At 51.1% G+C, this 12381-nt stretch overlaps 2 protein-coding genes across 2 annotated transcripts in view; one reads left to right on the top strand and one right to left on the bottom strand.

Annotated features, from left to right (window-relative positions):
* The window catches only part of ASH1L (ASH1 like histone lysine methyltransferase), an 81241-nt gene extending 76353 nt beyond the window's left edge, over window positions 1–4888 (bottom strand). Inside the window, exon 1 of the mRNA XM_059490103.1 lies at window positions 4730–4888. The gene's annotated coding sequence lies outside the window, so the exon portion shown is untranslated. The remainder of the gene's footprint in view (window positions 1–4729) is intronic.
* Window positions 4889–7238: 2350 nt separating this feature from the next.
* DAP3 (death associated protein 3) overlaps window positions 7239–12381 on the top strand; it is a 31250-nt gene continuing 26107 nt past the window's right edge. The window contains exons 1-3 of the mRNA XM_059490117.1: window positions 7239–7276; window positions 8155–8218; window positions 9308–9353. Of these exons, the coding sequence (XP_059346100.1) occupies window positions 9312–9353 (42 nt within the window). The 5' untranslated portion in view covers window positions 7239–7276; window positions 8155–8218; window positions 9308–9311. The remainder of the gene's footprint in view (window positions 7277–8154; window positions 8219–9307; window positions 9354–12381) is intronic.

Here is a 12381-nt window from a genome sequence, read left to right as displayed (position 1 = left end):
AAAGTAGAATAAACCCTTAAAATATTTATCTGTATCACAATCCCTGAACAGGGGAAACAGGAGCTCAAGGCCCTTGGATCACCTGCACAAGCATCCTCAAAATGTTTAGAAATGAAAACATTTCTCAGGAATAAAGTTTCCTGTCCCCTCCCAAATTCCTCCTTTTCCTTGCTAAAGAAGACAAAACCACACTAAAAAATGGAATAAAGCTTTAAAGTATTTCTCTACAATCCCTGAACAGGAGAAACAGGAGCTCAAGGCACCTGCACAAGCATCTTTAAAATGTTTAGAGATGAAAACATTTCTCAGGAATAAAGTTCCTCTCCCATCTCAAACTCCTTGTCCTCTTGTTTTGGATAAAGAAGACAAACCACACTCAAAAAAGGAGAAATAAAAAGTAGAATAAACCCTTAAAATATTTATCTATATCACAATTCCTGTACAGGAGAAACAGGAGCTCAAAGCCCTTGGATCACCTGCACAAGCACCCTGGAAATGTTTAGAAATGAAAACATTTCTCAGGAATAAAGTTCCTGTCCCCTCTCTTCTTTTCTTTGCTAAAGAAGACAAACCACACTCAGAAAAGAGAAATAAAAAATGAAATCATGTATTTATCTACATCACAATCCCTGAACAGGGGAAACAGGAGCTCAAAGCCCTTGGATCACCTGCACAAGCATCCTGAAAATATTTAGAAATAAAAACATTTCTCAGGAATCAAGTTTGCCTGACAGGAGGTAACAAATCAAACACTTCCCAACCAGAAGCTGCTGGGTTTTTATTTCTGACAGACAGAAATCCCAGGGGAGCTGTCCTGTCAGGAAGAATATTGCACAGGAGCAGAGGAAAGCTCAGGGAAAACACCTGGAACAGGACACAGATTTTTTTTTTGGGGGCTGAAAAGCAGAGGATAGATCCAAAAACACCCTGGAAAAATGTTCCAAAGGGAGGAAAATTGGGAAGCAGATCTCAGAGTTTCTCCTGATTTTTAAGCTGGCCTCAGGTTTAATCACAAGGCTGGATTTGGAGGTGCAGGGTGATTCTGTTGGTTCCTTATTCATACGGAAATAAAGGCAAAATTGCTAAAATCTGCATAAAAATCTGTGTGGAGCAAAGTTCCTCCACCCTCAGGCTGTGAGTGCCAACATCAGTGAGGGAAAAGCAGTTTGGGAATTCTCCTAAAATGTGATCCCAGCTGTACAGCGCGAGGCAGGAGGTGTCTCCACACCCAGGGGATTTTTCTGGATAAAATCCATTTATTTCTACCCATCCTGTAAAAGATAAGGGTCACAACAAACCAGAACTTCCCTTTTAAATCCTCTGGTTATTCCCAAGCCACCTGTGCACAGGTAAGGGACACAAAACCAGGGACAAACACAGATTTTGCTTTCTCAGAACAATCACAAAAAGTCTCATGACTGATTTTTTTCCCTTTGCAAGCTGGAGATTGGAGGGGGAGAAGATGGCCACAACTAAATTAATTTAATTTTAAAACAGCCAACAATCCCATAGAAAACATCTATTTAAAAATAACTTTAATTCAGTGACTCCATGTGCTATTGCCACTTTTCCCCTGTCACTGCCATTTTTACCAATCTGTCTCTTCCACCAAGAAAAAAACTTGCTTTTTATATCCATTAATAAGGATATAAAACTTGCTTTTATATCCTTATTAAACCAGAACTTCCCTTTTAAATCCTCTGGTTATTCCCAAGCCACCTGTGCACAGGTAAGGGACACAAAACCAGGGACAAACACAGATTTTGCTTTCTCAGAACAATCACAAAAAGTCTCATGACTGATTTTTTTCCCTTTGGAAGCTGGAGATGGGAGGGGGAGAAGATGGCCACAACAGCAATTAAATCAAATTAATTTAATTTTAAAACAGCCAACAATCCCATAGAAAGCAACATCTATTTTAAAATAACTTTAATTCAGTGACTCCATGTGCTATTGCCACTTTTCACTTGTCACAACAGCACTGCCATTTTTACCAATATGTCTGTCTCTTCCACCAAGGAAAAAACTTTTTATATCCTTTTTTATATCCTTTTTATATCCTTCAGGAGACTTTAAACTTTTGAAAACAGCTTCAAAAAAAAAAAAAAAAAAAGCTTCTTCTGGAAATTGTAACTCAAATTTTGTCACTGGTTATCATCACTCAAACCTTTTTAGGAGACTGCAGCAATGAATTCAAGCCCAAAAAGAAACTGTGGTAATTTTGTCTTTTAAACCAAGATGTTTCAGACTTAGAGCCGTTTCAAATGATAAAAAAGAAAAGGAAAGCATCTCTTTTATACTCTCAGGCAGCTGAGAAAAGCTTTGGGTAAGAACACTCCTCAAGAACTCAAGCAGGCAGACAGATGATGATTTTAGAGCCCATCTCTCCCCATATGTTCAAGCAGCTGCCAGAATTTCCCTGCTTCCCACAGAGGCACCAGGGATGATCCCAAGGTTCTCAGGGTGACCACAGGATTCACCCCTGGAAAACAAGTGCAGGTGGAATTTGAATTACTTAGCCAGGAGGACAGCTGAAACAAAGCAGGGAAAAGGGGCTGGAAATGAAAATTGAGGAGATTTGAAGGGATGGGGGTGAAGCCACAGGTTCTGTCCCTGCTCCCAGAGCTGCCAGGGATGATCCCAAGATGAGCACAGGATTCACCCCAAACCCCTGGAAAACAAGTGCAGGTGGAATTTAAAATACTTAGCAAGGAGGATAGGGGAAACAAAGCAGGGGAAAAGGGGCTGAAAATTAAAATTGAGATTTGATGGGATGGGGGCAAAGCCACAGGTTCTGTCCCTGCTCCCAGCAGGTCCAGGGATGATCCCAAGGCTCTCAAGGAATTGAAATGACTTAGCAAGGAGGATAGGGGAAACAAAGCAGGGAAAAGGGGCTGGAAATGAAAATTGAGGAGATTTGAAGGGATGGGGGTGAAGCCACAGGTTCTGTCCCTGCTCCCAGCAGGTCCAGGGATGATCCCAAGGCTCTCAAGATGACCACAGGATTCACCCCTGGAAAACAGGTGCAGGTGGAATTGAAATTACTTAGCAAGGAGGACAGCGGAAACAAAGCAGGGGAAAAGGGGCTGGAAATGAAAATTGAGATTTGAAGGGATGGGGGTAAAGCCACAGGTTCTGTCCCTGCTCCCAGAGCTGCCACCAGCACCAGGGATGATCCCAAGATGAGCACAGGATTCATCACAAACCTCTGGAAAACAAGTGCAGGTGGAATTTAAAATACTTAGCAAGGAGGATAGGGGAAACAAAGCAGGGAAAAAGGGGCAGAAAATTAAAATTGAGGAGATTTGATGGGATGGGGGCGAAGCCACAGGTTCTGTCCCTGCTCCCAGAGCTGCCAGGGATGATCCCAAGATGAGCACAGGATTCACCCCAAACCCCTGGAAAACAAGTGCAGGTGGAATTTAAAATACTTAGCAAGGAGGATAGCTTAAAGAAAGCAGGGAAAAGGGGCTGGAAATGAAAATTGAGATTTGAAGGGATGGGGGTGAAGCCACAGGTTCTGTCCCTGCTCCCAGCAGGTCCAGGGATGATCCCAAGGTTCTCAAGATGACCACAGGATTCACCCCTGGAAAACAGGTGGAATTTGAATTACTTAGCAAGGAGGATAGGGGAAACAAAGCAGGGGAAAAGGGGCTGGAAATGAAAATTGAGGAGATTTGATGGGATGGGGGCGAAGCCACAGGTTCTGTCCCTGCTCCCAGCAGCTCCAGTTTTCCCCAGTGGCTCTGACAACACAGAAAGTGAATTCGTGTCCCCAGGCCATGGGATGGAAACCCACATTCCAGGCAGCTTCCAGCTCCCTGCTCCATAATTAACAGCGTGCAGAACCACAAACCAAGGGCCAAAGCAGGAGTTAGGAAGTCAAGAGACCAAGGAAGAGAGGGACAAGGATGGGAACACGTTTTGGATTTTAATGGGAAACGCCAAGATAAGGTTCAACCACCTGAACCCAAATCACCGCCAATAAAGCTAAAACAGGATTTAAAACGCGATGAAATAATAAATAAAACGGAATAAACCTCAGAAGTAGCATTTTGGACAAGGAAGATCACAAAGTCTACAAGGCACCGACCCAACAAACCAACCAATATCCCAAAAAACCCCCAAAGACCCCAAACCACCACATCAGTATTTGGCAGCGAGATCCGCCCGTCACTCGGGGCCGGACCGCGCCGTGCCCGGGGAAACTTCGGGGATGCGCAGCCCGGGGCACGGCCCCGCTCCGCAGGGAACCGGGACCCACGAGGGGCCCCCGGGGCCGCCCCCGGTGCCACCGGAGCCGCCGGGCCCGGCCGAGCGCGGCTCCCGCAGCCCCGCCGCTGTCAGCGGGCCCGGCCGCCAGCGGGGATCCCCCGCCCCTCGCCGCGGTGCCTGTCAGGGCTCCCCGGTGCCTCCCGGTGCCTCCCGGTGCGGGGACTCCCCGGGCCACCCCCGGCCGCCGGGGACGCCCCGCGCCGCTCCCGCTCCGGTTCCACGCCGCGCTCCGGGCCCTGCCGGGGATCCCCCCCCGCCGCCGCCCCCAGGGATCCCCCGCCCTCAGCGGGGATCCCCCGCGGCCGCCGCCGCGGCCGGAGCGGGGCTGCGGAGCGCGGGGGATACCGGGGAGGTGCGGGGGGGGTGCGAGGCGGCCCCGCGGCGGAGCCCAGCGCGCCTCCCCTCCCCCCGGGCCGCGGGCCTGAGGCGGTCCCAGTCCCCGCCCGCTCCTCACCGTGTCAGCGGCAGCGCGGCCGGGGCCGAGCACGGGCTGCTCCGCGCCGCATCCCCGCGGCCGCCCGGGCGCGGACGGGGCCGGGGCGGGACCGGGACCGAGCGGCCGCCGCGGCGGGGCCTGAGCCGAGCGAGGCGGCGGAACCAAAATGGCGGCGGCTCCTGCTCCGCCGCGAGCGAGCGCACGGCCACGCCCCCGCCGCCGGACACGCCCCCTCCGCGCCCGGCCACGCCCCCAGCGCGGCCACACCCCCGCAGGGCAGAGGGCGTGACGGCCACGCCCAGTGTTTACCACGCCCCGAAATATGTAAACATGTCCTTAAGCCACGCCCCTCATTATTCGGGTCACGCCCACCGGGAAAAGGGGTCGGGAAAGGGAAAAAAGGGAAAAGGAGGGGAAGGAAAAAGGGGGAAGGAAAAGGGGAATTTTTGCCCCAAAATGATGCAGGTGGTTTTTTCATCCCCAAAGCCATCTTTGCCTGAATGCCACACCCACGCGCTTGCCGGTTGTGGGTTGTTAAAGTCTTTGAGTGAATGTGGAATCGTGGGATCTTCATGGGTTGGGATGGACCTTGAAAGGTATTTAAGGCACAACCTTCCTGCCCTGGGCAGAGACATCTCCCACTAGTCCAGATCACTCGAGGCTTGTCCAGCCCGACCTTGGACACTTCCAGGGATCCAGGGGCAGCCTCTGCCGGGGCTCCCCACCCTCACAGGGAGGAATTTCTTCCTAACAGGTGACCTCACTTTTCCCTCTGTCAATTTGTACCCATTACCTCTTGTTCTATCACTACAGTTCCTGATGAAGAGACCTTCTCCACCTTCCTGGAGCCCCTTTTAGATCCTGCTCTTCTCCAGGCTGAATATTCCCAACTCCCCCAGCCCTTTTATTGACATTGTTGTCCCCACTAGAATTCCTCCAACAATTCCATATCCTTCATATTTTGGGAATGATGCTCACAATATCTGGGAATTTCTACAGCCATTTGTAATTTCGGTTAAATAGTGTTTTGTTCAGTGAAATAATGTTTTATTTAGCTAAATAATGTTTTATTTGCTGCCAGAAATAGGAGAAATTAATTTAAAATATATTTTTAAGCATATTTTAAAGCACACATATTAAGCAATATGTATATGTATACGTATATGTATATGTATACGTATACATAAAATCCAAATGAACAAAACTCCCTGGGACTAAACAGCAAAAAGAAATGTGAATTCTTTGCAGAAGCAGAGATTTAAGTTGTCAATACCTGAAAGCCTGGCAGTGAAACCATGAACAGCAAATTGCTCCTGCACTACGCATGCAAAATTCAATCCTGAGGACCCAGATGACCCCTCAGAAATGAAAAACAGCCTGTCCCCGAGCCAGCACTGTGACCTGGAGGCCAAGAAGGCCAACAAAATACTGGGCTGGGTGAGGAAGAGCATTCCCAGCAGGTCAGGGAGTGCTGCAGGCAGTGCTGACCCTCTGCAGGGCTGTGCCCAGCTCTGGCACCCTCAGCACAGCAGGGACAGGGAGCTCCTGCAGGTGATGAAGATGCTGAAGGGCCTGGAGGGTCCCTGCCCAGGAAAGGCTGAGGGAGCTGGGGCTGCTCAGCCTGGAGAGGAGCCCCAGGGAGAGGGGCCTCAGCCCTGGCTGTGACTGGGTGTCCCTGTGTGTCTCTGAGTGTCCCTGTATGTCCCTGGGTGTTCCTGTTTGTTTCTGGGTGTTCCCAGGTGTCCCTGGGTGCTCCTGGCTGTCCCCGAGTGTCCCTGGTTGTCCCTGGGTGTCCCTGTCTGTCTGTGAATGTCCCTGAATGTCTCTGAGTGTCCCAGGGTGTCCCCAGGTGTCCTGTGTGTGTCCCTGGCTGTCTCTGAGTGTACCTGAGTTTCCCTGTCTGTCCCCAGGTGTCCCTGTGTCTGTCCCAGTCTGTCCCAGTCCATCCCAGTGAGCAGAGGTCAGAGCAGCCCCAGGCTCTGCTCCAGGCCCAGCAATGGCCCCAGAGCCACGGGCAGGGCCTGAGCCCAGGAGCTGCCCCTGCCCAGGAGGCAGAACTGCTGCCCTGGGCAGTGCCCAGCCCTGAGCAGAGCCCAGAGAGGCTGTGGGGGCTCCGTGCCTGGGGATCCCAGACCCACCTGGAGCAGCCCTGGGGTGTCCCTGTTTAGGGACCCCAGACCCACCTGGAGCAGCCCTGAGCCCTGGGGTGTCCCTGTTTAGGTACCCCAGACCCACCTGGTCCCAAATCTGTGCCCTGGGGTGTCCCTGCCCTCACACAGCGATGCCCCACAGCGCTCCCTCCCATCCGCCCCATCCCAGCGCTCTGATTTCATTTCCCCGTTCCTGCAAACCTTCCCACGAACCCGCTGTGTCCCTGCCGAACGCGGCGCGGAGGGATGAAATTAATTAAATCAATTAACAGCGCTCCCTCAGAAACACCGGCAGCGAGGCCACGCCCGTGACCACGCCCACGCGACCACGCCCTTCGTGACCACGCCTCTTTTGTCCCTCAGCGCTTCCCGTAGCGGCGCCGTCACCGCGGCGGGAGCGGCCCCGGCGGGCCCGGTGAGTGCGGGGACACCGTGAGGGCACCGTGAGGGCACCGCGGCCCCTTCGGTCACACCGCGGCTCCCTCAGGGCTCGGCCGCGCTCTCCCTCTCTCCCCGGAGCTGCACCCGAACGGCCGCGCCGCTCCGGCCCCCGGCGTGACCGGGAGTGGGGAGCGGAGCCCGGCGGGCAGCACGTGGGGGACACCGGGGGGACCGGGCCGCGCTCGGTTGGTTTTGTTTGATTGGGACAAACGCGGCGTTCTGGTGGCTGTAAAGGCACCTTTGGGGTGCGTTGTTTGTAATTTTAATGGTTAAGCCACGGAAATCCACGCGTGGCGCTCCCGGTGCTCTCCCGGTGCACCGGGGCTGTTCTAACCCGGCCCCGGTGCGCTCAGGGCCGTGATTTCCGTTCCTTCCCCCGGTACTGAGCCCTAAAGCTGCGCTGGTCGCTCAGGGATTCTGTCAGAATTTGACAGAATTCTGTCAGAATGTCCAAAATTAACCGCGGGTTTTAAAGGAGCCAGCAGCAAATTTTAAAAAATCAAATTAAAAAAAAAATCAAATTAAAAAAAAATCAAGTATTCATGTAATTCGGGATTTGTGACTCCTTCATTTTCCTGGCTGTGTCTGGGCAAGAAGATTTCCCATCCCTGCTTTCTTGGCAGCTAAAACTGCTGTGAAATCAATGGGATCTGCAGGATTTCTCCTTGCTGTGCACCACCAAAATTCCCTTTTTGCTCACTGCTGAAATAGCAGGACTGGGATTTTACTTTTTTTCCCCCGTGTTTATTTGAGCTGGAGGAATGAAAATTCAAATTTAGAGCGTTCACAGCCTGCCCTGTGGGGTTGTTTTCCTGCTCCCTGCAGTAACAGTGCAAATGTTCTTTTGTGCAGGTGAACCAGCTTGGTTTGCTCACCAATTCCACCGAGGCAGCAGCTCCTGCTGAGCAAAATTCAGGTAATTAATTCTCCCTCTGGATGCAAATTACTGCACCCAAGAATTCTCAAAGCACCATAGGCAATATCAGGTTTTTCTCATTGGAAGGTTCTGGGAAAAAGTCCCTGATAAAGGGGGTTTAAAAAAAAATTATTTTCCATTAAACTATTTATTTTCTGTTAAGCTATTCCATTAAAATTTTCAAATTTAATTTTCAAATTTAAAAAAATCTAAAATTTTTAATTTATTATTATTATTTTTATCATTATCATCATCGTTATAATTTCATTTTATTATTATTATTATCATCATCATCGTTATCATTATAATTTCATTTTATTAATAGTTTTTCCTAAGCAAGCAGTGCTGATCACCAGTCTGTGCTATTGCAGAGCATTAAACTATTTATTCTCTGTTAAATTATTCCATTAAAATCTTAAAATTTAATTTTAAATTTTTAAAAATGTCAATTTTTAAAATTTAAAACTATCTGTAATTTTTATTTTAATGGTATGCTATATTATTATTGTTGTTGTTGTTATTATATTTTATTATTATTATATTTTATTATTATTTCATTTTATTAATAGCTTTTCCTAAGCAAGTGGTGCTGATCACCAGTCTGTGCTATTGCAGAGCATTAAACTATTTATTCTCTGTTAAACTATTCCATTAAAATCTTAAAATTTAATTCTAAATGTTTTTAAATTTCAATTTTTTTAAATTCAAAACTATTTGTAATTTTTATTTTAATGGCACGGCAGCATTATTGTTATTATTACTATACTACTATTATTATTACTATTATAATTATAACTATTATTATATTTTATTATTATTAAATTTTGTTATTATTGAATTTCATTATTATTATTAAATTTTATTATTATTATTTCATTTTATTAATAGCTTTTCCTAAGCAAGTGGTGCTGACCACCACTCTGTGTTACTGCAGAGCACCTGACACTTGCTCTGAATTATTTCTGTGCTTTGTCATGAAGGTCTTTCAACACAAACAGTTCTCTCTCAGCATAAAACAATCAGAATATTATCATAATTATCATAAAATTAAAAAAAAAAAACCTAAAATATCCACTTTTGTTCCTGCAGGAAAATGCTGAGGAGCCTGAAAGGACTCGTGTGCCATTTTCTGAAGGTAAGCCCTGTAAGAGCCTGGTGCCATTTCCAATATTTCTGATTTCCAGTGGCCTGCAATGACAATTTTCAGCACAGAAAATGAGTGAATTCCCATTGTGGCCTGAGGAAAGAGCAGCTCCAGCATTCCCCCATTTCCCTGAGGGGTCTGGAGAGGCAGAGCCTGCCTGGAGCCAGTTCTGAGATCCTGCACCTTCCATTCAGGTGTTTCTCAGGAAAAATGGTTATTCCACAGCTCTGCGTGGCTGGGATGTCCAGAGGAACAACCCAGCAGCCTTGCACAGATGCTGTGGGAAGGGTTTTGCCAAAAATCACAGAATTTTGGGATATTCCCAGCTGGAAGAATCCTGGCCCTGCAATCCCCCCTCGTGCTGGGATCTCCCAATGCCCTGGAGCTTTGGCAGCCTTGGGGCTGTGCCCAGCGCCCTCTGGGACAAAAACCTTTTCTTTTTTTTTTCCATTTTCTGAACCAAAAATGGCTCAGTGCTTTGGGTGGGTGTGGTGATGCACTCTTCCCCAGCTCACAGCATCCCTGTGCCATCCAAGAGCCTCCTTAAACCCTAAACAGCAGCAGGAGCCCATGGAGCAGGCCTGGAATTTTTTCCTGATGGAGAAGAGCTCCAGCTGTGTGGTTTGCTGCTGCCTTTTCCAGGCTTTTCCCCTCCAGCACAGCCAGGTGGCTGCAGCTGTGGCTGTGCTGTGCTTCCCTTCCTGGGCAGGCTGTGGGAACAGCCCAGAATTCCTGGGACATTGGGAACAGCCCAGAATTCCCAGAGATTCCTGGGACATCGGGAACAACCCAGGATAGCCAGAGATCCCTGGGACATCAGGGACAGCCTGGGATTCCTGAGCCCAGGAGCCCTGGGACATTTGGAGCAGCCTGGCATTCTCAGAGATCCCTGGGACATTGGGACCAGCCTGGGATCCCTGGAAGGTGCAGGACCAGCCTGGGATCTGTGGAACATGAAGGAAGAGCCTGGGATGTGTGGGACATCGGGAACAGCCCAGCATTCCCAGAGATCCCTGGGACATCGGGAACAACCCGGGATAGCCAGAGATCCCCGGGACATCAGGGACAGCCTGGGATTCCTGAGCCCAGGAGCCCTGGGACGTTTGGAGCAGCCCAGGATTCCCCAGCCTGGGATCCCTGGAAGGTGCAGGACCAGCCTGGGATCTGTGGAACACGAAGGAAGAGCCTGGGATGTGTGGGACATTGGGAGCAGCCCAGCATTCCCAGAGATCCCCGGGACATCAGGAACAGCCCAGGATCCCTGGAAGATGCAGGACCAGCCTGGGATCCGTGGGACATGAAGGAAGAGCCCAGGATCCATGGGACAAGTGGGACCAGCCCGGCATTCCCAGAGATCCCTGAGACATTGGGACCAGCTTGGGATCCCTGGAAGATGCAGGACCAGCCTGGGATCCGTGGGACAAGTGGGACCAGCCTGGCATTTCCCGAGTTTTTCATTTCCAGGGATCCCAGCATTTCCAGCCTGGGATCCCTGGATCATGCAGGAGCAGCCTGGCATTCCCCAGCCCCGGGGTCCTGGGAACAGGGGACACCAGCCCGGGATCCCTGGAAGATGTGGGGACAGTCCAGGATCTCTGGAACATGGGGGACCAGCCCAGCATTCCCAGAGCTTGGGATCCCTGGATCATGCAGGAACAGCCCGGGATTTGTGGGACTTTGGGAACAGCCTGGGGTGGAACATGCTGGACCAGCCCGGGATTCCTGAGCCTGGGATCCTTGGGACATCAGGAACAGCCTGAGATCCATGGCACATGAGGGAACAGCCCAGCATTCCTGAGCCCGGGACCCCTGGAACATGTGGGAGCAGCCTGGGACCCCTGGAAGATGCGGAACCAGCCCGGAATCTATGGAACATGAAGGAAGAGCCCAGCATCCGTGGGACAAGCGGAACCAGAGCCAGAATTCCCAGAGCCTGGAATCCCTGGAAGGTGCAGGAGCAGCCCAGCATCCCTGGAAGGTGCAGGAGCAGCCCAGCATTCCCAGAGCCCTGGATCCCTGGGACATCGGGAACAGCCCAGGATCCCCAGAGGATGCAGGAGCAGCCCGGCATTCCCCAGCCCAGGGTCCTTGGAACATGGGGGACCAGCCCAGAACCCCTGGATCGTGCAGGACCATCCCGGGATCCCTGGAAGATACAGGAACAACCCGGGATCCGTGGAACATGACGGAGCAGCCCGGGATCCCCGGGAAGGTGTGGGAACAGCCCAGGATCCCTGGAACATGGGGACCAGCCCGGCATTCCCAAAGCCCGGGATCCCCGAAGATGTGGGAGGAGCCCGGATCCTTTGATCATGCAGGAACAGCTCGGGATCAGTGGGACAAGCAGGAAGAGCCCGGTATTCCCCAGCCCGGGCTCCCTGGAAAGTGCAGGAGCAGCCCAGGATCCCTGGAAAGTGCAGGAGCAGCCCAGGATCCCTGGAAGGTGCGGGAGCAGCCCAGGATCCCTGGATGATGCGGGAACATCCCTGGAAGGTGCAGGAGCAGCTCAGGATCCCTGGAAGGTGCAGGAGCAGCCCAGCATTCCCAGAGCCCTGGATCCGTGGGACATCAGGAACAGCTGGGGATCCCTGGGATATTGGGACCAGCGCGGCATTCCCAGAGCCCGGGGTCCTTGGAACGTGAGGGAAGAGTCTGGAATCCCTTGGAAGGTTTGGGAGCAGCCCGGGATCCCTGGAAGATGCTGGACCAGCCCAGTATCTGTGGGAGATGTGGGACTAGCCCGACATTCCCGGAGTTCAGGATGCATGGGATATCGGGAACAGCCTGGGATCCCTGGAAGATGCGGGACCAGCCCAGGATCCGTGGAACATGAAGGAAGAGCCCGGGATCCGTGGGACAAGTGGCACCAGCCCGGCATTCCTGAGCTCAGGATCCCTGGGACATCGGGAGCAGCCGGGCATTCCCGGAGATCCCTGGAAGATGTGGGAACAGCCCGGGATTCGTGGGACATTCGGGACCAGCCCGGCATTCCCCAGCCCGGGGTCCTTGGAACTTGTGG

Source organism: Ammospiza nelsoni, chromosome 28 (assembly GCF_027579445.1).
Source record: "Ammospiza nelsoni isolate bAmmNel1 chromosome 28, bAmmNel1.pri, whole genome shotgun sequence".
Classification (NCBI taxonomy): Eukaryota; Metazoa; Chordata; class Aves; order Passeriformes; family Passerellidae; genus Ammospiza; species Ammospiza nelsoni.
Note: the sequence above shows the minus strand (reverse complement) of the source record. Positions and strands in the feature narration are given on the sequence as shown.